Source organism: Rhinolophus ferrumequinum, chromosome 3, assembly GCF_004115265.2.
Source record: "Rhinolophus ferrumequinum isolate MPI-CBG mRhiFer1 chromosome 3, mRhiFer1_v1.p, whole genome shotgun sequence".
NCBI lineage: Eukaryota > Metazoa > Chordata > Mammalia > Chiroptera > Rhinolophidae > Rhinolophus > Rhinolophus ferrumequinum.
The window spans coordinates 63653605-63677583 of record NC_046286.1 but is presented as its reverse complement, the minus strand read 5'-3'; the positions used below and the strand labels follow the sequence as shown (position 1 = coordinate 63677583).

Genomic DNA, 23979 nt, shown 5'->3' with positions numbered 1-23979 from the left:
AGTGCGGTATTTTAGGCACTGTCTGGCCAGGGAGCTTTTTGGAGGGTACCATAGTAGCAGAGTCAACGGTTCTGGTTTTGGTTCAAAGGTTGTAAAAGCACCAGCATCACCCTCTGTAAATCTACATTTTCAGATAATTGGCACAAGGCCTGGCTCTCCACATTACCCTTTCTCTGCCTGGAGAGTTTCTTCACATTTCAGACGTTGCACTAGCTAAGCCCCCACTTAAGGCTGGCGACCAGTTCCTTCTGTTTGCAAAACTGCTAAACATTCCGATTGGTGAAGCCTGTGGAGACATTTACCCATAACAAAAATGTGCACATGACTGAAATCTTTGTGAGATGGAAGGGGAAGACATTTCGCCCACTCGAGAGTGACTACAATGCTTGTATTTTAAATGTGGCCAGTGGGAACAACAGTTAGATAGGCAATGGGACGTTTTCAGGGTGAGAAGCACTCACTTTTCAAATACTACATTTAACACCTCCATTAAGAAGAGTAAATATGGGTCAGGTTTCCCTATAGTTTTTAAATATTGCCGCCTTTGTTCGGTTAAGGCAGTGTGCATGGACGAGGGCCCTCCAGAAAAATCCAAGCTCAGAAGCAAATGGTGGTATCCCACGTCAGCCAGACAGACCTTCCCCACACCTCCCCTTTTCCCCAGTGGTTGGGAAAGAGTGCCACTAGGGGCCTGAGCATCCACCAGGAAGTTCTCCTGCGCCAGCAGGTCCAGTTGCTCTGTCCTCTGCTCCCTGAGCACACTGGATTTCACGGTGGGGGAAGGACCTGAAACCTGGCCCTTAGTCCTACTGGAAAGAATGAGCCAGGGCAGGTCAGAGGCAGCTCTGCTCACACAGCCCGTCCCAGGAAAGAGGCATGGTCACTGTAACAGGGAACTCCCTCAGGCCCAGAACACTGCCTCCTTGGAAAGCCCACTCGTTCCCTGGGGTACCCCCAGGACCGTACCCTGAGAATGCTCCCTTTCGCCAGCCAGAATGGAGTTCCTCCCGTGAGACGCCACTAACTCTTCTGGACATCAGAAGACACTGTCTGCATAGTAGCCACAAGGTTGTGGTCGTTTTGGTTTCTTTAAACTATTGTCATCATTAACAGGGTACAGGGTGGGTAGTTGTTTTTTTTAACTTTTTATTTAAATGTGTGCAGAAAGGTGCGCATATCAAATGTGTGCATGGTGGCTTCACAGTGTAAAATGTGCTTAATGCCACTTGCTGTACACTTGAAAATGGTTAGAATGACAAAATTACGTTCTGCACGTTTTTTTACCGTAATTTCCTTAAAGTGGACAGTGTGCTGAATGTTCCCAAACCGGACATGTACGTGCCCAGCACCCATATCAAGACCGCTACCTGCCCCAGGAGGCATCCTCTGAAGCCACAGGGAGTTTTTTTAAAAAGTGGTAAGCAGCTGCCATTTACTGAGGAAGGCTCCTTATGTGCCAGCCGCGTGCTACGTTGGAAATGTTCTTACTCATTCTTCACAGCAACTGCCTGAGCTGTGTCTGGTAGTCATCATTTGACACATGAGGAGCCAGGGGCTCAGATTGGGGAGCTGCCTGGTTGCAGAGAGGAGCCAGCAGGTGGCAGAGCCCAGGGCGACATGCTGGCCGCATCCTAAGTGTCGCGGTTGGTCTTGGAAAGGCCCACAGATCCCCATCAGAAGGGACTGAACCATTCAAGCGACACCACAGTGGGAGATTGGCGGGGCGGTGGGGGAGGAGGGAATTTGGCTGTAATCTCTCCCGACTTGCCGTTCCTTACTGTTACTTTGATGCTCAGCTGAGTGCTTCTTGTCGGAGTCTACTAACTTTAAATTCTGAAATGCACTCCTCTTGCCCTCCCCGTTTTATGTAGCACTCTCTCAATGCCAAGGCTGGTTAGAACTTTTAACCAGCTTCTGAAAGGTAAGACCTAGGGAGAGGCAGGTCTTACCATATACAGCACTCCTACTGTCGCGTTTCTTCACACAGCAAGTGGATCTACACACCACACTGGGGGGCACGTGGAAAGCCAGCCTTTGCCAAAGTCAGATTCATGACTTCTTTGTTACTACGGACAGGCATCCATATTACAATGGTATCCAACTGAAACTTTGGAGAAACGTTCAAGGAAGACCCAGTCTGTCTCTCTATTTTGCAATGTGCATGCACGACCTTTAATATTTACAGAAGGCTTTGAGCCTCTGACCCGGTTCTCTTAGAAGAAAACATTACAAAGATGTGGGGTTTTTTTTCCTTTAATGTTCTTCCTTCTTGCCAGTGGAATTCCGCATCCTACATGCCATTTAAATGTCCCTTTTCAAGATTATGGGGAGTGGGGGGGGAATAAGGGTTTTGTAACAGCTACAATATCCTGAAGTCAAGGGTAATAATAGGGAAGAGAAAATCATGAAGGGAAAACAAAACAGTCACAAAGAACCAGATGGCGTGCTCTCCTTCCCCCACCCCCAGCCTCTCCCCGCCCCTGGCTCTCATCCGCTGAAGGGAGGATGGGCGCTGTTCTCCAGGGGCAGCTGCCACACTTCCTAGTGTGTGTCCTCCCACTGCTTTCCCTGTCAGGAGGCAGAAATGGGAGGCCACAGGGCTGGCTTTTGTGTTTTAAAGTGCGGCATGAGCCATGTGACGCGCATGTGCTGTGCCCAGAGCCAGTGGCACTACTGCCCAGCCCGGGGACGGGGCACGTTCATTGACCGGATGTGAGTGCTCCGTGCAGCATATTTGGACATCATTGAACTTAAACCCATTTGCAAAATATTTAATCTGTTTTAGTCCCTATTTTCATATTTTCTGATGAGTGATTTACCACCTAGAAACACAGCCTCTCTTCAAAATGTAAGAGAGGAATAGTGGTCATTGCCTAGGGTGACTCCTTTAGAGTTCTTTTCACTGCAATAAGAAGAAATCCTGGTTTACAGCCCCATGTAAACACTTGACAAAATTATTATAGATATGCTCTCTGAAAGTAAGACAAGTGCACAATTTAGAAAGAATCCAGCATTTATAATAAAAATACTCCACAGCTGGACAGATCAAGGCTGGCTTCTATTTGCAAATGCCGCTGCCTGGCTCCTTCAGGGCCCCTGGCTCCATAGGGCTCTGGGACCCCAAGCCCTGTGAGCGATTTCGGGGATTAGGACCAGGCTCTTTTAACAAGTCTTTAAATTAAAGGAACAGGGGAAGCTGTTAGGAAAATTTAAAAGCTATTCAGAGCCAGGTCTTAAATCATATGTTTGAATCAGAGCAAGATAACGCGGTGAAAGAAAATCTCACCAACTGTAAATTAATGAAATACCTGCACTGTAAGAACAGTTTAAAGACATGCAGCTTCACTAATGTTAATTACCCACAATAACTCAAGTAAAGAAATAAAAGGTGGCATGGCAAAGATACTATTTTCCTAAATCAAGGTTTGTAAAGAGTGTGCTATTTATTTGTAGGTAAACGGGGCTTCTAGTGTATTAAAGAAGATAATTTATTCATTTGCTCAAAAGACTTTCTGGATAGGTGTTTTGAATCTGTACCAGCTTCTCTGGGCACAATATGTGAGGTTTCCTACCTAATACATTGTGTCCTTGTCACCTCATAGCTCCTTTTATGAAAAAGTGACCCTCGATGGCCTTAAAAAAACAGAAAAAGATTTTATCTTTCTCATGAGTAACTGAAAACCTTTGTGAGATTAATGTAGTCACTTAGAGAAAATCATGAATTCCTGATACATGACTTTAGCATGAGCTGGTAGTTGGACTCTAATTTGTGCTAAACTTTTTCAATACCAAGACCCAAATGAGACAGTTAATACTGGATTTCAAATGGAAATTACTTGATTAATACCAGATCACCTGAATAAGACTGAGTTTGTCCCACCCTGCAGCAAAAAGTAGTGGCTTCCTGCCCAGATGACGTTACCATGTACCCCAAAATTGATACTAGACTTTCTTTTTCCTGATTTAAATCAATTAGAAATAACTTGATGACGGTTATCTTACATTGAAAGATAAGCCTCTGCTGCAAGCACTTAGTTTTTTCCTCACCATTTTGGAGCATTTGCCAGGTGTGTGTGAAGTGTCAGGGTGGAGGGAGAGAAAGAAGGCAAGAAGGCAGGGAGGGAAATGACGGGTATTGTTTTTTTATGATGAAATGTCTCCATCTAGTGGAATTGCAGAGCAGTAAACATTGTCACCATATGAAAGATAATGTCTCCAAAGCCATTTCCTTAAACGTATGCAAGGTTTAAAGGAAAAAATAAACTTCTGCATATGTTCTCAGATGATATAGTTACAACTTCATGTATTTCTTTTGGAGGACATAGACATGAAACTAATACAAACTGTTAAAATGTTGCCATTTTTAATTTCATGATTTGAACCTGAAAGGCAGAGGGATTTGATAGGAGAGCAGCACAGGGGAGATGCCACACAATTGGTGACGATTTAGCTCTTAGTTGGGTGGTGGGTTCACAGGTGTTCACATATATACATCTATTCTTTGGCGTGTATAAATTATTTCATCATAAAAATCTGGACATGAACTAAATGTAAGGTTATTAATAGAGGACTGGATATGAGAAAAAATTATCTCCCTCTTTTGATTGATTTTTTCTGTTTAAATTTGTTTAATAGGATGAAACAGGAAAGACTGAAAAACTAATTAAAACATGAGTTTTAAAACACCTTTGCCGGCACCCTGTTTTCTTGTGGACTATTCTGTTACTTGTGCCACCAAACACTTCCCCACAGCTGCACCTGTAGCACTTGTGGACTTGTAGCACTTATGTGTGTGGCTTTATTAAATCCTATCTGGAGTCATTGCTCATTGTCACCTTGTTCAGTCAGTCTTTAGAAAATGGGACTCTCGAGTGAGGCTTGCGTTTAATGTGGAGGCTGGTTATTCTCTACCTAATTAAATCAGTCTGGGGAAGATCTTGACCAGGGCCAAAAGCCAGCACATTTTCTTTCCTGGCTGGCTGAGGGTTTTGACAGAGCCCAGCCAAAAGTGATTTTTAAAAAGGCCTGGGGTTTCTCTTGCTGCCTCCTAAAAAAGAAGGAGAGAAAGAGCTGGGCCACTGGTGCTCGGGTGGGGTATTTCAGCTCTCGTAATCAGAAGTCTGTGAGGTCTCGATTTGCTCAAGGCAGTCACATCCTCCCCTGCCCCTTGCACTCCTGACTGCAGGCTGCTAGAGGGTTCTGTGGACGGCACTGGTGCCAGACCTACAGCCCCACATAAATCTGCAAACCGTTGCTAATAGGGAGAAGCATGTACTCCATCCCTGCTCTCTGCCACACACGGCTATGTGAGTTCTGAGCACGTGAACTCTACCATTTAATGTACTCATTCATTTTAAGCTGAGAGTGGTGTTACAAGCCCCCCTTTCATGTCCATCGGCCCACAGCTCTGAGAACTCCACAGATTGAGAGCAGGCTATTGCAAGGAACACCGGGCCATATGTACAAAGTGGTGTGACTAAGAAGCGCTCATTCTCTTAGCGAGTGTTTGTTCTCCGCCTGCACTTGTACACACACAGCTACACCCACCCTTCCTCTCCCACCCAGCAGGCTCAAGTCATTGCTATAAACAGTTGATGAAATAACCTCAGGTTGAAAATGTCTAGGCAAGGCTTACTTGCCTATAATCTTTATTATTCTACCCATTTAATTCAGTGCAAGCAAGGCAAGCATTCAGAATATGATTTAATCCCTCGCTGGACCTCCTAACAGGCTTCCTTTTTCAGATGATCTAAGCTATGATGTTTTTCTTTTTCTTTTTCTGATGAAGTTTTTAACGGCTGGCAAAATAACACTAAAGCTTGCATCTCTCTAGCAGCACCAAACGATGCTGGTTGCCTTGAGGTGGGGGACAAAATAGAGACCTTAGCTAAATTAGTGCTATTAATGTGTGCTTTATTTTTTTCCCCAGCTTTTTGAGATATAATTAACATACAACATCGTGTAAGTTTACGGTGTGCCATGTGATGGGTTAATACACATATATATAGTGAGATGTTGAGCACAGTAAGGTTTGTTAACACATCGTTCCTCTCACATAATTACCATTTTGTTGTTGTTACACTGTTTTTCTTAAGTAGCCTGGGGTTGCATTCCCTTCCCTCTGTCCAAGTTGGGGACACTTACCAAGCAACTCCCCTACACACACAGAGAACCCTCTCATGGCCAGGGTCCTACATTCTTAATTCACAAATAAAACCAGTGATGAGAGACAAGGCTGGGTTCAATTCCCGGTGGACTCAGGTCGTCACCATTTGATCCTCCCGGAGGGCTGTGTTGGAGTTTGGAGAAATCAGACGGTAGGGTGACTACGCGACAGTCATGCACTCCTCGAGTCTGTCACTGCACAACATCGAATTGGTCACTGTGCTCACTTCTTTTTCTCTTTTTCTCTCTGCAGGGAAGGAGATTGGTGGGAAGCCCGCTCCTTGACAACCGGAGAGACGGGTTACATTCCCAGCAATTATGTGGCTCCAGTTGACTCTATTCAGGCAGAAGAGTATGTTTTATTGTTTTGCTGTTTTCACTTAACTACTTGCTTTTTAAAGTTAGTTGGCACAATAAAATGCCATTAATGTTGTGCAGGAGGGGGAAGAAATTCACTAGAGCGATTAAGGGTTGAGGGAATATAGTAATGCCATGTTTCCCAGGCTTTGTGCCATGATTTTGGCTATATAGATATATGTAATGCTGGTACCAGCATTACCTTACTATTTTTCTTTAAGCCTGCTCACTTTTTAAAACTTTGTATCAGTATCCGAAATGAAAACCCAATGTCACTTGCCACAGAAAGAAAGTAACCATAAAAATGTGATGGAATTCTAGCTAGAGCATATACTATTGCCACCCAAGGTTCCAAGCCTGCAGTCTGCTGGAGGAAAAAAAAAAAAAGAGCGCAGAGGAGAAAGTGGGAAGAAGAGAGAGGGGGAGGGAAAAGGATGGCAAACAATTGTTAAAGCACAAATTGAGATTTTTCTCCTCCATCTAATCAGAAATATTGAAGGAGCACTAAAAAGACGTACCTTCCATGCCCCAGGTAGAACTGTCTCATGTAAGATGTGTCCCACCACTGGGGAAATCCTGTGGTGATGCCTTTCAAAGGGTCCTTTGCTTTGATTTGGGGTCGTGGCTGGTTTCCTTGATAGTAAATAGTGAATAGCAGTTAACTGGCCCAAGGATTTCCACTGGTAGTAGTTTGGGAAGGTGGTCAGTAGGCTGAAGGCATTCTAGAAGGAACAACCATTCTTCCTTCTCCTGACCTGTGGGGATTCACGGGCACTTCCAAACCACAGAACTGTCAGAGTGACTTGTGTGGTGACCCTCATGTCTGAACTGAGGGAAGGGAAGCGGGACCCTTATCTCCCAAAGGCAGGAACCTGGCCTTCTCCCTAACACCCCAGGGACCTGCCTCTCCCCTTACTGCAGGCAGTCTCGCCTTACCAAAAAAGGAATGGAGAAAAAGGCAGCCACGGAGCCCAACCTTTGGCTCTGATATTTAATTTTTCCCTGGATTTGTTTAAGCTTCAGGGAGGATTAGTCTCCTCACCTCAGCCAAATCCCCTATTGGATCACGCTCTTGTCTTTAATTCCTTTGTATTTCCTCTAAGAAGATCTGTTTTGTTTCCTACTCTCAAATACTCAGTGGTTCTGAACTCCTTTTTTCTCCTAGTGAGTGTGTTTCATCATCAGTGAATAAAGGAATTTGTATTGAATTTTTATTTTAAGGCAAATGGGCAAACACCCTTTGTGTGCTTTCAGAATAAAAGGCACCAGGAAAATGTCACATTTCTTTGATTTCACTGGGAACCTACCTGCTATATATTTAAGTTGTAATTATAATGGTCAATATTTTTAAATATTTTTGTCTTTAAAGAATAAAATAGCATGTAAAAGTATAATGCCTATGGTTTTATATATGTAGGTATCATTATCTTAAAATGCTCTTGTTTTAGTGCAATCCATTGTTCTACGTAACAGGTCTCTTTTCACCACTGTTCACGTTTACACTGCATTTTAATTGATACAAACCCAGGAAGTCATTTCTTGCAAATAATTGGTGTGCCTCTCTTTATACCATGTAGTGCTGTGTTAGGACTGCGGCACGGTCTGGCGCCTTTAAAAGTCACTGAGGAGCTAACATGCCATGTGTCTTTTCTTATCTTCAGTGAAGCTCTTTCATTCACAAAAGAATCTGACAGTGAACACATTATAGCTATGTTCAAGGATAATGAATTGAAATTTCATTGTAGAAACTGGATCCTTTCACAGTTAAATAGTCTACAAATTGTTCCTTTACGCAGATTCCAATGGAATGCTCCCGAATTCTCCCCTGGGTCCTTGGAGCACCTGCTGCTTGTTCAGCATCTAGTGCTGGAACGTTAACTAATTGCCAGGCCCTGGTTAGGGCTGGAGAGGTGCCGGGGAAGATGAAAGACAAATGACAAAGGTGGTGAGGTGACTTGATGTGATGCCTCTTAAAAGTGGCACAGGAGTGTCATCACAGGGAGGATAGGAACATATCCGTGACACTGAGTTGTTTTCAAGGACGTGCTCATTGACTGTGCAGTCCCCTGGCCCTGCAGCTGTGCCAGAGCACACTTGCAACACATCCCAGCCTGAACACTCGGCACATGCATTCTGTGTGTCTGAGTCCTCACACCTACTGGACAATAATGCAAACAGCATCCAAGGCCAGCACTCATCATGAGGGGTAGTCTTGACCGTTTTTTCAGAGTTCCTATAGGTAGGAAGTAACTGAATATATCATGTCTTTGTTCATGATCCATTCTGACTTTTTAAAAAATACCTCATTAATGACCTTTATATACACTAAGACTGTGTTTTGTTATTTCCCAGGGGTTGTGACTATACTCAGAAATCCATGGTCTTGCAGAGATGTGCATGGGAACTGTCTCCTGCAGTTGCCATTTCAAACAAGATCTTGGATTTCTCTTTTTGTGCAGGCAGGTGGCAGTTTTAACACAAACTGGTTCTCGTCATCTCTGGAGGGAAGGAAAATAACCCACAATTCAAATCTGATTTTTTTTTTTTTAAAGAGTGAAAGAGATGGATTAGGCATGGAATCAGGAATAGATTGAAAGGGAACTAGATGAGCCTAGGGAAAAATTGATAGGGAAAGGCTGCGTGATTCCATTTTTGTAAATGATTGTTATAAAATATTTCCTTTTCTTGATCTCCTTTAAAGGTGGTACTTTGGAAAACTTGGCCGAAAAGATGCTGAGCGACAGCTTTTGTCCTTTGGAAACCCAAGAGGTACCTTTCTTATCCGTGAGAGTGAAACCACCAAAGGTAAGATAACGAGGTGAAGAAGTTGGCTTGTCATTCAAATCTGTGGATTAGTCAGAAGGGATGAAAGCCTTATCTCTAATGGACAGGGATTTTTAAATGGCACCCGTCCACCCTGCCTTGTGAGCTGAATCCTATTTTCAGTAGTTCCTCCAGGCTCTAGAACTGCAGACAGCTCCAAAAAGACGGCAGAGTCTCAACATCAAGACCTTACTCTTAAAATGGGCACCGGGGCAGCGTCACTCTTGCAGGCACCGAAGATCCTAGAATTTTCAGAAGTCCTTTTGAGTTACGAATTTCTGAAGCTCTTAGCAATTCGGGTGCCAAACATCCGGGTTGTTTTTGCATTTCTTTTGAGGTTTTGTTTTGTTTTCATAACTGAGGATTGCTCTTCCTCCAACTAGTGGCCTTTTCATTATGTAACATCTCATTAGAGCCCACAAAGAGAAGCGAGGCCAAGGAAAAGAACAGTAGTCTTCTAGCTTGATCTTCCAGACACTGGTTATCTGCTCCTGTGAAAAGTATTCTGAAGCAGAAATTGGAAGCTCACTTCTAGAGAAACAGTCTTTACGTTTCTTTAGTACATGCTGTCCCTGCCTCTCTAATGCTCCATGGGTAATAGGTACCAGGGGAACAATGTGAACCTTGAATGTCTGCTTCTCTTCATCGTGTCCTGTGGGGGTGGCGGGAAGGATTGTAGGAAAACATCCAAGAAGCCTTCATTCAAGGATAAAATCATTTTATTGATAATATCGTCTGACGCTTGCAGGAAAGAGATGTCTTCTTCCTATGTTACTGAGTGGAAGTGTGTGTACGTGTGTGTGTCTCCTTGATGTGATTAATCAGAATAGTCAAGTAAATCAGACCTAAGAAAACAAATGACTACTCAAAGTGATTGGAGCTAATGCTTTGCCTATTTACCAGGTGCCTATTCACTGTCTATCCGTGATTGGGATGATATGAAAGGAGACCACGTCAAACATTACAAAATTCGTAAACTTGACAATGGTGGATACTACATTACCACCCGAGCCCAGTTTGAAACACTTCAGCAACTGGTACAACATTACTCAGGTAATCTTAATTCTAACCAGGACTAACCATTTGGACACTGAGGGTGTGGGTGGGCACAGAGCAGGAAAGGGGAAATGCAGCGGGGAGGGAAGAGGTGCAACAAAGGTATACAAAGTCACTAGTGAAATACAGTTGACCCTTGAGCAACATGGATTGGAACTGCGCAGGTCCACTGCTACACAGATATTTTTCAATAAATACATACAGTACTGTGCATGTATTTTCTCTTCTTTATGATTTTCGTAACATTTTTATCTAGTTTGCTTTATTATAAGAATACAGTATTGTAATACACATAACGCAAAATATATATTGATCAACTGTTTACGTTGTCAGTGAGACTGCCAAGTAGTGCAGCTTTTGAGGGGTTAAAAGTTGTACATGGATTTTCGACTACTTGGGGGTCGGAACCTCTAACTCCACATTGTTCAAGGGTCAACTGTACTTTTCTTTGCTAACTCTTTAAGGCAAGGCTTGAATAAATAGGTTCAATTGATGTTTTTCTCCCAGAGATATTAGTTCCATCAAAAGATCCTATAATATTCTAGTTTCCCAAGTAGAAAGCAATAGGTTTAAGCTTTAAAAGTTGTTATCTTGCCTCGTTGCAGTACATAATTCAGAAATGAAAAAGAGAAGGCGCAGTCTCTGGGAGCGAGTTTACAGGGGGCCTCCTCCAGGGATGCTGTGTTTCTGCCATCACCGTATACTCACGCTGTGGCAGGGATGATTGCACACGCATTTCATTCTCATGACTACATCAGTTTTGCAATCCATTTATCACGTTCTACTTCCCCACCAATACTTCTGTTTCCTAACTAGACTTAGACGTATGTGACCCACAGAGCTGTTACAGCTAATTCGTTAAACTTCTAAACAGTAAATCAGTCTTTTTCTAACACCCACACGTTACCATTCATGTCTGTTGTTCCTAGAAATATATACTTAGGTGTCCAATTTGCACATTTTATTAAAGAATGTGGCTTTATGGGCCAGTGTTAAAATGATTGCTTTTTTTCCTAGCAAGTATACTCCACCATGTAGTACGTACCCAGATGTGGATACAGACATAGATAAACACATGCAGGTATAGATCTCTATCCCATTAAACCCAGGAGTTCTTTGTGGGACCTATATATGAATTTTATATTGCTCTTCAGGACAATGACAGTACCCCAAAATAGTACATGTCTTGACCTCAACTATTGCTGTATGCACATTCGTTAAAAAATATGTGTATATAATTTTTAGCATCAAAGCATGCAGTCTTTTGAAAATGGCAATGAGAAATACCTATCTATGAATTCCGGGCCTAGTGAGCAACTGAAAAAATTAACAGCACTTAGAATATTTGTTGATTAGGACACTGGGTAACTTTGGTTCCAAATATAGCTAATGAACTATTTGGGAGAAATGGAGCAGAATATCTCCCTGAGCTTAAGCGATATCCTCACAATGCCTGCATGTTGGAAGGGTTTTTCAAATGCCAAAATATATTTCATTACAGCCAAACATCAGCAGGATTCCCCAGGGTTTAGATCATTTGAAAAATATTGTGTCGGAAAGGGCACCTTAATAACATAATAAAGCTGGAAGGAGAGAAGGGATATGAAGAGCAACAGACAATTTTTAATCTTGGGGGAAAAAAATATCCATCTCGTTAGATTTGTTTTTATATTGGCTTTTCCTCTTCCCTCCTTCTCTCTCTCACACAATAAAATGCCTTTGAAATATTGACACATAAATAATGTCCTGCCTAAACATCTCAGAACCTGATTCTATCAAAAAGGAAGGAATAAAAAGTAACTTACAGCTGGTTCCTGGGGAAAAGGCAGCAACACTACATTTGAGTTCCCTGGAGTCCAGGGACCTCCCGTGGGGCGTGGCCGGCTCTGTCCCCCTCAGCCAGGCTCTCTGCAGCTTTTGCCACTGCACTGATTCCTTGTTCTTTGTTACCTTTTCTCACCTGACTGATGTTTAACTTGGCATTTAGGCAATTTCCCCTTACCACTGCTAAATTCTAAAGGGCATATTCTGAGAGAGAGAGAGACAGAGAGAGAGAGACAGAGAGAGACAGAGAGAAAGGGAAGGGGAAGGGAGAGGAGGAGGAGGAGGAGAAGACCCTTCAGATAACCTCACGGTGATAACTACTTCTTTTCCTTTCTCATTTTCATAGGAAATAGAGTTCTTTCACTTCCCTGAGTTTCTGCAGATTTTAGTTTCTTTCTGCTTTCAAATCAGACTCCTAAATTATACATCAGAGATTGTTATAAAGATTTTTTTTTTAATAGGAACTATTGAAGAAGCAAAAGTATCTTTCTGGTAGAATAAAATCAGTTAAAACACCAGAGAAATCACTAGAGAAATGTGACCCCTTTTTTCCCTGCCAGGTAGCATCTTCATCCTTACTAGTTTGTAAGAGTCTGATGTCCTGTAGAAGAATCCTGTACTGAAGTTACAGTTTTAAATATGTTCATACCAAAGAGTGTCTCCTAACTCTTGATATTAGAGGGGAGAAAAGGCAGTCTTGTTGACATTCTATGGTCCAAATGTGCCTTTTGAAAACAGTGGAGGTTTTTTCAGGATTCCAGAAGACATATTATTGGCACATTGAGCTGAAAACGTTTTTCTTCCTTAGTGAGCATAGAAACCAAACCAGTCTATGTCTGTTTATACGTGTAGACTACATTATACCTGGGGTATGGAGAAGTCCAAATTTAAAATGTCCTGTATTCTGCCTCCAATGAACATGTTTCAATGTGTGGCGTCTAAGCTTCCAAGGTGTGTGCGGTTCTCTGCCAATGTAGCACTGTGTGGGGTAATGCTGTACGCCGGCTGGGTTTGTACGCCTGTAAGTGTCGTCGTCATTTCACATGTTTGGCTTTTCTCTCCCTCTCCCGCTGTCCCTGCTCCATCAGAGAGAGCTGCAGGTCTCTGCTGCCGCCTAGTAGTTCCCTGTCACAAAGGGATGCCAAGGCTTACCGATCTGTCTGTCAAAACCAAAGATGTCTGGGAAATCCCTCGAGAATCCCTGCAGTTGATCAAGAGACTGGGAAATGGGCAGTTTGGGGAAGTATGGATGGGTACGCTGAGACTCAATTACTCTATTATTAGCTTCCTCGTTTGGGAAGTCCCAAACATCAAAGGTGGAAGGTGAAAATAAAGACTGTGTGACCAGGAAGAAAGTTAAATTGCTAGAGTGAGGAATAATAATTTTGATTTTGATTTTGGAATTCTGGAATGTCTAGAAAAGAGATAGTAAGTGGTCACGATTGGCAAATGACTCAAATTATATGTGTCTCAATTCATAAACCAGTAAATGGTACAAAGAATGTTCCAGCCTGGACCACATGCCTTGCTTATCATTTCCAATTGCAAATTTTTGTCCGATGAACTCAGTACTGCCCTAAAGGGCAGGTCACCTTCCATCTTTCTTAGTGCATGCATGATTATGGATTATAAGGACTGTGTTTTCTTTATTAATTCCCTTTCCTGTAGAGAAAGCTGATGGTTTGTGTTTTAACTTAACTGTGATTGCATCGAGTTGTACCCCACAAACTTCTGGATTGGCTAAAGATGCTTGGGAAGTTGCACGTGATTCGTTGTTTCTGGAGAAGAAGCTGGGTCAGGGGTGTTTCGCTGAAGTGTGGCTTGGTAAGGCAGAGGGCACATTTTGTTTTGGCTGCATCTCAAAGCCAATTAAAAGGATGGTTTTGAACAAAAACGCATACACAGCCACTGGGACCGAGACACTTAACCTGGATAGCCAGACAGGCACAGGCCATCTAGATGTTCGGAATATGACAATACCTTGTTATACTCTTCTGTCCTACTTCATGTGGTTAATTAAGGCATGCGCAGAACAGGAACCCAGTACACTGGAAATCTGGTGTTTCCTCTTCCTAAGACGCGGGAAGGTAAGAGACTGTAGATGGGCTCCTGTAGGGAGACACCATGGGCTCTTTTGCTCAGTGGGCCTGGGTTTTTTCTCCATCTTTACTGGCTGATTAACCATGGGCACAAGGGTTCTTGAACCTCTTTGAGTCTCAGTTTCCTCATCTGTAAAATTAGAATGATACCTACGCCATAAGGTTGAATTGATTATAAGGGACAATATGTGTAGCATCCATAGTAGCTGCTCAATAGACACACACTGTTGTCGTAATTTGATTATCATGTCATCGATCGGGCCAATGGCACTGGACCCCCCCACACACCCCCCACCACCCTCCTCCCCCCACACTGCTGTTAGAACTCCCTTTGGGGCAGTTGCAGCTTTGCTTAGAGACTTAGGTCTCCACCCAAAAAACATCTGTGAGTAAGACAGTATTCATACTTATGGAATCCTTCTTCCTTTCTTAGATTTAATTAAAATCCAAAGAATTTTAATCCAATCACTCATGTTACCAAGAAGAATCAGCCCCTATACAAAAACTTATTTTCGAATTTTACAGTTATCAACTTTAACTCATTACTCATGTTATTAAGATTTTGTTTCCTACTGAACATAAAACACGATTTTGTGGTAGTCCAGGATCAGGATGGAATACCAATATAAGTAACCAGATTGTTATTGGAGAGAAAGATCTCGGTTTAAAGTTTGGGGGTGCTAACAACACTCAAATAGCAAACACCACTTATAAATTGTCAAATTTCCCATTTACATTTAGTGGTCAGATATTTAATAAGATTTGATGAATTCTTTTTTAAGCCACTTGTTCTTTCATAATTGTATTTTTATAGGTTGCATGTTGTAATTATATAAACCATATTTTTAACAAGGTAACAAAAGTTGCTCCAGTTTACAGAATTTTTAAATTCCAAAATCAATTATATTACATGTAAAAATTAATCTTAATTTAAACCAGCCTTTTCAAAATAGAAAATAACATAACCCAATTTAGCATATTTTTTGTATCCCTTATAGTTTTCATTCAAAGTCATAGGACTAATAACGGACTACATATAGAATCTGTATATTGTTTTTAATTTGGGGGGGCTCAAAGAGACTCAAAAGATAATCCATTTCCATTTCTGCATTTTACGGATGAGGTAACCGATGATCATAAACCAGGCACGCCTCTGGACCCACTACATTTTTTTAACATGTTAAGTTTAAATATTTCTGTTCCCTCTTAGCTGTGGTCTAATTTTTCCAGTCTAGCTGATAGAAGTAACTGTTCTTGTGGTGGCTTACCATCAGTTAGCCTGAGGAATTTTCCTTACCTGGTTGAAGTATGGGCAAGTAGACTGGGAGCTCCTTGCCAGTACTTATCAGTGTACTTATAACCTTACTCATCGATCAACTGTTCAAGGACTCAGCCAAGTAGCTCATCCATTGCGGACAATTGAAAGTCTAGGGGTAATTCCCAGACATTCTCGGTGCATTGCCATATTTTTTAAATGGCACATCCCATAAGACGGAGCTTAATCCCATTTCATCCACGCTCACTCTACTGCCTAATGGGTGGGTATTGGATGGCCAGGCCCATTCTAAGCCTTGGACGTTCGTCCTTGTAAAGAAGTGTCCAGAGCATTTGGTACAAATTTGTAACCATGTCTCTGAGCCAGAAAACGAAAGTGGCATATATATCAAAACAAGAAAAAGGGTAAATTATAAACTATCATATAGTCTTCAGTAAACACATTTCTCCTGTTGGAACTACTTGACAGAGCCCTTACATTTGATTGTCTTTGTTCAACAAAAACTATAAAGTTTTCTTTTTTTAACTTAATATCTAACTTTATATAAATAGCTATGAATAAAAATCTTTTTCTCCCCGCATCAAATGAGGACCTTTGGTTTGACTTAATATTGTGGGATGTCTGCAGGTACCTGGAATGGAAACACAAAAGTAGCCATAAAGACTCTTAAACCAGGCACAATGTCCCCTGAATCGTTCCTTGAGGAAGCGCAGATCATGAAGAAACTGAAGCATGACAAGTTGGTCCAGCTCTACGCGGTGGTGTCGGAGGAGCCGATCTACATTGTCACCGAGTATATGAATAAAGGTTGGGCGAGGCCTCTCTGGGCTCCACCTCACAGTGACATACAGGGCTTGTTTCGGGGAGGGAAATGGAGCTGCCTGCTTGCTCTTTATCCTGGTTTCTGCACAAATCAAGCATTCGCATCAGAAAGCACAAACTGCGTGCTCGTTAATGAAAACATTTTAAAACAGACTATGACCTTGAATTTGCCCACCCACCCGCCCCCCAGCTCCTTGTGAAACGCAGTACCTTTTGTATGCTGTACATGGAGAGTTCTAGCTCCTCTCTATAATTAAAACATTCATTTTTAATATCAGTTACACAGAGGGCTATGATAGTTTGCTGTTACTTTGAATGCCATAGCTTATGTTTTTGCAGGGCTGAACAATTAATATCAGACACTGGTTTCTGGTCTGTTTAATCTCCATCTTTTCATCATCTTATTTTTTTTTTCAGCTCTCTTCTTCAACACCAGATAAAGAAAGATTTAAAGAGCATGTTTCATTCTCATTCTCTCTCTCTCTCTCTGTTTCTCTGTCTTCTAATCAAATCAGTATTGTTGGGGATAAGGCCAAAGATCACTTTGTTTTGGAAAAATAGATGAACCAAACAAGAAACATCCTTAAAAGGCAATGCATTGTACATCAGAGGATACAGTGTAATTTTTCCTTCCCATGTACTATCTTTTAAAATATATTTGGAACTTTTTCCTGGCAGATTGTTTGTCGATTGTATCCAAAGTTATTTGGTAAATAACTTTGTGATTAAAGCATGAAAAACAATCACCAATGACCATTGTGAGCTCTTCGCGTCTGCACATGATTATTTCAGCCCTGGGGTTAGTTCTGAGCTCCTCAGGCTGTGTTCTCATGGTGGCCTTGAGGCTCCAGCTGTTTTGACACAGGTGTCGTTAAGGCCTGGCTGGCCACACATGATCTAACGCCGAGCTACTTTCCCCACCCTGTATTCCTCAGATACTCTTGTCTTTTCTTTCAGATATTCTTTTGTTGATTTAAAATCTGTAAATAAGTTAGGCCAGTGATTCTCAAATTTTGCTATGTATGAGAATCATCTAGAGGGCTTCTTAAAATAACAGGTTCCTGGGCTTGACCTCCAAAGTTTCTCATTTAATAGATCTGGGGTGGGACCCGAGAATTTGTATTTCTAACAGTTCCCTGCGGGATACTATTCCTGTTGGTCCCAGGACCACATGCGGGGAAGCATTCAGCTGGGTGGTATTCCTCCCACATCACTCCTTGGTGAGCGGCTGATTGGGGAAAGACATTGAAGTGGTAACAGCTCTTCACATGTTCTCCTTTATGACAAAAAGAGAATTGAGTCCCCTTTCTTCTAGTTTTATCAAATTTTTGTTGTCCCTGGAATTGGAGTCACCAGTGTTTATTTTTAAAAGATGAAACTGCTGCCTTTCAATGCGCAGTTTTTCTGGTTTTTTTGTATAAGCGTTTCTTTTGCACTGATGGCATTATTCAATTCAATTACCTCCTTCTAATAGAAAACCAAATACAGCCCTTTGTTGGGAATTTTTATCTTTCAAAGTAAATTGAAATGGTTTTGTGTTTTGTTCCTAGGAAGTTTACTTGATTTCTTAAAAGATGGGGAAGGAAGAGCTCTGAAATTACCAAATCTGGTGGACATGGCAGCACAGGTAGGCCCCGTGGTACCTTGATGCCTGCCTCAGGTTTAACAACGTGTAAGTACACTGAGCCCTGGTGTGACATATGGGTCCTGTTCCCACAGGTTGCTGCAGGAATGGCTTACATCGAGCGCATGAATTATATCCACAGAGACCTGCGATCCGCAAACATTCTAGTGGGGAATGGATTGACATGCAAGATTGCCGACTTTGGACTGGCCAGATTGATCGAAGACAATGAGTACACAGCCAGACAAGGTAGGCAGTTGAATGGTGACGGCTCGTGGTGACATCCTTGAGAACAGTCATTACTGCACAGCCCTTCCTCCCTCTTTCCTTTCCCTTCCACCAGAAAAGTATTTGAAATTTCCTTCTTCAGCAGGGTTTTTTCTCCTTGATCTGACAGGACTTTGACAACCCAGGAGGTGGGAGGGGAGGCTGTAGTGGGTTTCACTAGGTGGTTGAGGTGTTCCCTTTCCGTGAGTGAGTGTTCGCTGATGTGGTCCTCCAGGCTCGTGCCACATTCCTCCAGTGTCCAGGCCTGGGACACTTTGTCTTTGGAGAAAGAGGGCTGTGGAAGGCGAAGGGATCCGTCAAGTAATAGCTCATCTCTCCATCAGAATCTCAGCAAAAAACAGAAGGCACGCACTTTGGAGAATTTAATAAAGGAGTTATTTACAAAGGCATAGGAAGGGTTTAGGAAAACCAACAGGGCATGATGAGGTAGTTATCCCAGACCTAGCAACAGCAATGGACCCAAGGCCCGAGGCAAGTGGGGTTAGTGGGCACCAGAGCTAAGGACGAGCAGCTGTGCGGAGAGGCCGCCTTTCATTAGAGAGGGGCAGCAGGGGGCATCTGGAGGGTTCATGCCCAAGTGCGCTCTTCAGCCCTCCTGCAGATCTCCTGCCAAACCCACCTAGAAGCCAGTGGTCAAAGAAACCCATTGATGAGTTCAGATGGAGCAGGGAGAAGAATAGAAAGGCGATTTAGAGGGAGAATAGAAGGTAACAGTGAGTTGAAAATCTTTAATCATCTCCATCCATCTTACTCTCTCCAAAGATTTATAGAAATTAGCCTAAAAAAAAAAAAAATACATCCCAAACCAGCAGCCACTCCAGTGGAGCAGCTTTTCAGGTGCTTTTAGAGCACCAGACACCAGGGAGGAAGTTCCCAGGGTTATTTTCTGTCTTCCCAGGTATTCACATGGTGGTCAGCAGGTAAATGTGTGGAATTAAGAGTGCTGTTTGCAATTAAATGTAGGCTCCACATGTAGGATATAATGCTTGCGTCGGAAGGAAGGGACATCCTTCATTGTTGTTCTCTTTAACAGCCTGGTCATTTCGAGCAAGGCTGAGCCGTGACTGGAATATATTAGAGTGGTGCTTTCTACTGGATTCCATAATGGCCACCTCTGGAATTCTTCTTCTTTCTTTTTCAGTTCTTTCATTTCATGCCAATTCTTCCCTCCTTTTATCATTCTCAGCAGTCTCAAGTGATGGAGGAAAAATGTTAAACCAAAACCCTGGCTCGTCCAGATACTGTCCAAATGCTAAATTACATGTAGGTCAGACAGCTCGGCTATTTGAATTTCCCCAACACGTGGCAGTTCTTGTCCTGGAGCCAAATGCCCACACAGCGAGCGTGCCTGTGCATTACACACACACACACACACACACACACACACACACACACACACACATCAGTGTGGGGCCAGATGGCATGCTGTATCTAATCAAAGGCACACGGCAGCTTTGATTGGCACTGGCGGTCCAGAGAAAAAATGTGGATGTGATTTTGAGTCAAGGTGAGCTGAGAGGGTCTGAAGTGCCACTGGGTCTGAAACCTGGCCCGAAATGAGAGCGTTTACCCTGAGGCAAACCTGTCAGATCCCAACTCACAGACCCAGAAAGAGAGCAGAGCAGAGCAGAGCAGAGCAGAGCGTGTGAAGGCCGTGACACGTACATAGTTGTTTTGGGAAGGGGTAAGAATGGAGTCAATCTTGGCAGTCAGCCTGGCAGTCAGTCGGTCCGTCAGTCAGTCAGTCAGTCCTTCGTGTAAGCATCCTACCCTGAGTGAATAGAGTGTCCTGGTGGGAGGGAGTGGTTCAGGATTTGTTTCTCCCCTTCTCCTGACTTTGTACTCCAGAATTTGTGGTTAACAGCCTTGAACTATCAATAAAAGAGAAGGTTGTGGGGCCAGGAGGCTGAGGATGCTGCAGGAGAGCTGATGACAAGCTTGGGTATTTAGTTCATGGAGTGAGATCCCTCTGGCTGTGGCTCTGGGGGATGAGTGCCCGGGGGGAAGGAGTGTGAGGAGCCCCCCACTGGTTTCCCCTCACTGCAGCGTGGCCCCCCTCCTCCCTGGCCAACAAGTCCTACTTTTCTCTTCAGTTACTTGTCCTGATTGCCTTTCTGGTGGCTTCCTCACCTCCACCATCACTTTCCTAGATGCTGTCCTGATGCTTTCCAAAGAATCAGCTTCAAACCCCTGGTACCTAGTTTCCTTCACTTATTTTTCAAATAGAGTATCCAGCCTTCCCTCTTAAAATTCTTTTTTCTTCTCTTTTCCCTTTCACAAGTATCATCAGATCTATGCCAAACACTGAAAAGAGATAAGTAAATGAACTGGAGCACTGAACTGGGGAAAAAAACAAAGGCTGTGAGGCCCCAGGATTTGCAAGGAGAGTAAAAGAAATGCTATCCTGCAACAAAGGGAAAGGAAGGAGTGGGGGTGGGGGGGACAACAGAAACAGACTCAGAGGGGCTAAGTAACTTGTCCAAAGTCACACAGCTAGTAAAGGGGCAGAGGCAGGATTTGAATCCAGGTATGGCTGGCCTTATTGCATCCATCCTCTTAAGCTATACTGACTGCCTCTCATCCAGACAGTGATTAAAAGAACAGAAAATTTAAAAATTGATTTTAGTCATAATTTTTTATGGATAAAGGTTGTTTTATGGAAAAGTTTTTAAGGGGCACTTCCTAATGTGCATGTGTGGGGAGTTGGAAAGACCTTCATTTTCTGGCTCTGGGACAACCCAGCTGTTTATAAAATTCCTCCCAAGGGTCTGTCCTGCCCTGGCTTCTTTATGAGGCAGGAAGGCCTGGTGTGTGTCTGCTGGTGTGCTCTGCAGATGGCATGCGTGCTTCATGCTGCAGTTTCTGCTGGGGATTAAGCAGCTCCTCCAGACAGCTGGTCCATGTGCCTGGTAATATTTGCAAGTTGGGTTTTATGATCCCCACAGGCCACAGCCAAGCAGCATCTTGATTATGGAAGTGTGGGCAGTGTTCAAAAGCACATGCTGAACACAAGTATTTAGGACTGTGACAATTGTTTTTCAACACAGTTGTGACCTTCCCATCTAAGGGCACACTGAAATATCTCTTGACACCCCCCCCCACCCTCCTGGGGTGGATAGAGGGCATTTCCCAGGGCACAAGCAGAACTGGAATTTGGACTTGCGTTAAAAAGCCCTTCCTGCGTTCCTTTCCTCCTACCACCACCACCCCACTGGACTGGAAGCAGAAACCCCATGTCAGGGCGAAGGTCAAGACCAGGCCCAGAGCCTGTGAGGGCGGGTGGTCCTCTGCCAACAGCATTCTAGAGGCAACTTGAAATTATTTGGTGTTGCAGATTCTCTGTACCTATATACCTTCCTCAATTACAAGCAGATAGATCTTTAGTCATAAACTCTTTGCTAAATTGTCACCAATCAGGGTCTCTGAGTAATGCCCACATTCGTTATTTGAGGGCTTGGTCTCTGAAAGGGACTTTAGAAGCTACTGACAAGATGCAGAGATGGGCAGCAGGCAGGAGGAGGAATGTATAGGAGCGTCACTGAAGTCAGACAGAACCGGATTCGAAACCCAGCTCTATCACCTCCCAGCTCTGGAGCCTGGGCAAGTTACTTAACTTTTCCACACCTCATTTTGTTTATCTGTAAAGTGCAAATATATTTTACCTGCTTTGTGCTTTAATTTTTGCAAAGATTAAATAAAACAATACCTACAAAGTGTTTCCAGCACGTAGTCGGTGGTAAATAAAAAATACTCTTGTTTTTATCCCGTACAAGACTGAGGTCTTGATGAATAAACAAATGCAAGAACGGATGGTAGACACAATGGAAAGGCTCAAATACTATTCAGAAAAGGGAGAGAGGAATCAAAGACAACTTCCAAATAGTCAAATCGCAAGTACTCACGAGAATGGATTTGCCAACAACAGAAATGAGTGAGTAGGGAAGATCTTACTTTCAGACACAGAGGGTGAGTTTGGTTGGGGATTTGTTGAGCGTGAGGGTTGTGGTACACATCCCAGCAAGGTGTTGAAGCCCAGAGAAGGTCAGTCAGGATGCCTGCTGCCCCGGGTCCTCACCTCCCAGCTCTCCTCGCCATCACTGTGCCTCAGCTGACCACGGCCTCTCACCTTCACGCTCCCTACACCCAGCCCTGACGTCTGGTCAGAGCCACCTCCCCACCTTCATCCCAGCGGCATTCCACCGCTGACAGGCTCCCCAAGGATCTCCTGTCTGTCCTAGGGTCCTCATCTGTCCACACCACACCTGTCTCCTCTAACCACCAGCATGGGCAGCTGTCACCAAGCCTCACTTTGCAAGACTCACAGCCCCTCCAGGCTTCAAAGCTCACGCAGACAGACAGGAAGCAGTGGGAGAATTCTTGATAGATGTTTTTTCTTCATCGACTTTCAGGAAGCTCAGTGCTGACTAACATCAATTTAAACCTAACAAGTTCATATAGACCCGGCGTATGTATAAGAACGACTCACTTTTGTGGACACTTATTTTTTTATTGAGCCATAATGTACAAACAATAAAATGAATACATTTGAAGTGTACACTTCAATGAAGTTTTACATCTATATATGCCCCTGAAATCACCCACAGATGAAGATACAGAACACTTGGCACCCTAGAAGTCCTTCTCCTCCCCTGCCAGCCAGTAACCACCCCCAGGGGTAGCCGCTATTTTTACCTCTATCGCCCTAGATTCGTTTTGCTTGTAATTGAACTTCATATAAACAAATCATATGGTATAGTCTTGTATGTCTGGCTTCTTTCCTATTATTATGTCTGTGAGATTCATCCATGTAGCGGCACAGAACGGTAGTTCTTTCCTGCACACTGCTGAGTCGGAGTCCATTGTAAAAACATATCAGTTCCTCCGTTCTACTGGTATTTCGAGTTCGGGGCTACTCTGAATTAAGCTGCCGTGCTGGTGGATGTATGTCCTCCTATTTCCTGGGTATGTTCCCCGGAGTAGAATTGTTAGTCATAGGGCAAGCCTAGCATTTGTAGATATATCCAGCAGATTTTGTGGGTATCACTGTGCTAGTTACCAGGGTCGTACTTCTCTGGAGGCTGCTGAAACGGCCTGGTGAGACTGGGGAATCTGCGGTTGGCAGTTGGGAGGCCTGGCTTTGAACTAGCTCTGTCACTTACAGGCTTGATTGTCCCCAGGCAAATCACTTAACCTTTTTGAGCCTCATTTTTAGCATCTGTAAAGTGGAGACTATAAAAATAATTACCTAACGTAACATGAGGGTTAAATGGGCTATCCATAAAAACTCTTTGAGGGTTGTAAAATATAAAACTATTCTTATAATCTGAACTTCTTGTGTTTGATGTGTGTTTTCCTTGAAAGGGGTCTTTACTTTCTTACCTTAAAATATTTTTTTAAGAAAAAGATTTAGTCGTTAATAAAGAATCAATCTTTTAAGAGGAAAAAAAAAGTATCATCTCATTCTTTTACAGCCAATTCTGTTTACCTGGGCAGTCCCCACTTTGTATCACCTACAAGCCCCAAGGGCCCTCCTCCCTGAACACAGCTGGGAGCTGGAGGTCTACTCACCAACCTCTGCCACAGACTTGCCTGTTTTCTCCTGTTTGCCTTCTCTGTTGAGAACTGTCCCTGTTTCCATGCTGCCG

General features: G+C 43.2%; 1 protein-coding gene across 4 annotated transcripts in view; it reads left to right on the top strand.

Annotated features, from left to right (window-relative positions):
- Window positions 1-23979, top strand: part of FYN (FYN proto-oncogene, Src family tyrosine kinase) — a 203373-nt gene that overhangs the window by 153150 nt on the left and 26244 nt on the right. For 2 of the 4 annotated variants that reach the window (XM_033102257.1, XM_033102262.1), the window contains 7 exons: window positions 6419-6517; window positions 9224-9327; window positions 10249-10398; window positions 13314-13478; window positions 16228-16407; window positions 17973-18049; window positions 18142-18295. In XM_033102257.1, coding sequence (XP_032958148.1) covers window positions 6419-6517; window positions 9224-9327; window positions 10249-10398; window positions 13314-13478; window positions 16228-16407; window positions 17973-18049; window positions 18142-18295 — 929 coding nt within the window. Of the gene's footprint in view, window positions 1-6418; window positions 6518-9223; window positions 9328-10248; window positions 10399-13313; window positions 13479-13893; window positions 14050-16227; window positions 16408-17972; window positions 18050-18141; window positions 18296-23979 lie in introns of all 4 variants that reach the window. The other 2 variants (XM_033102265.1, XM_033102272.1) reach the window with 2 other exon arrangements.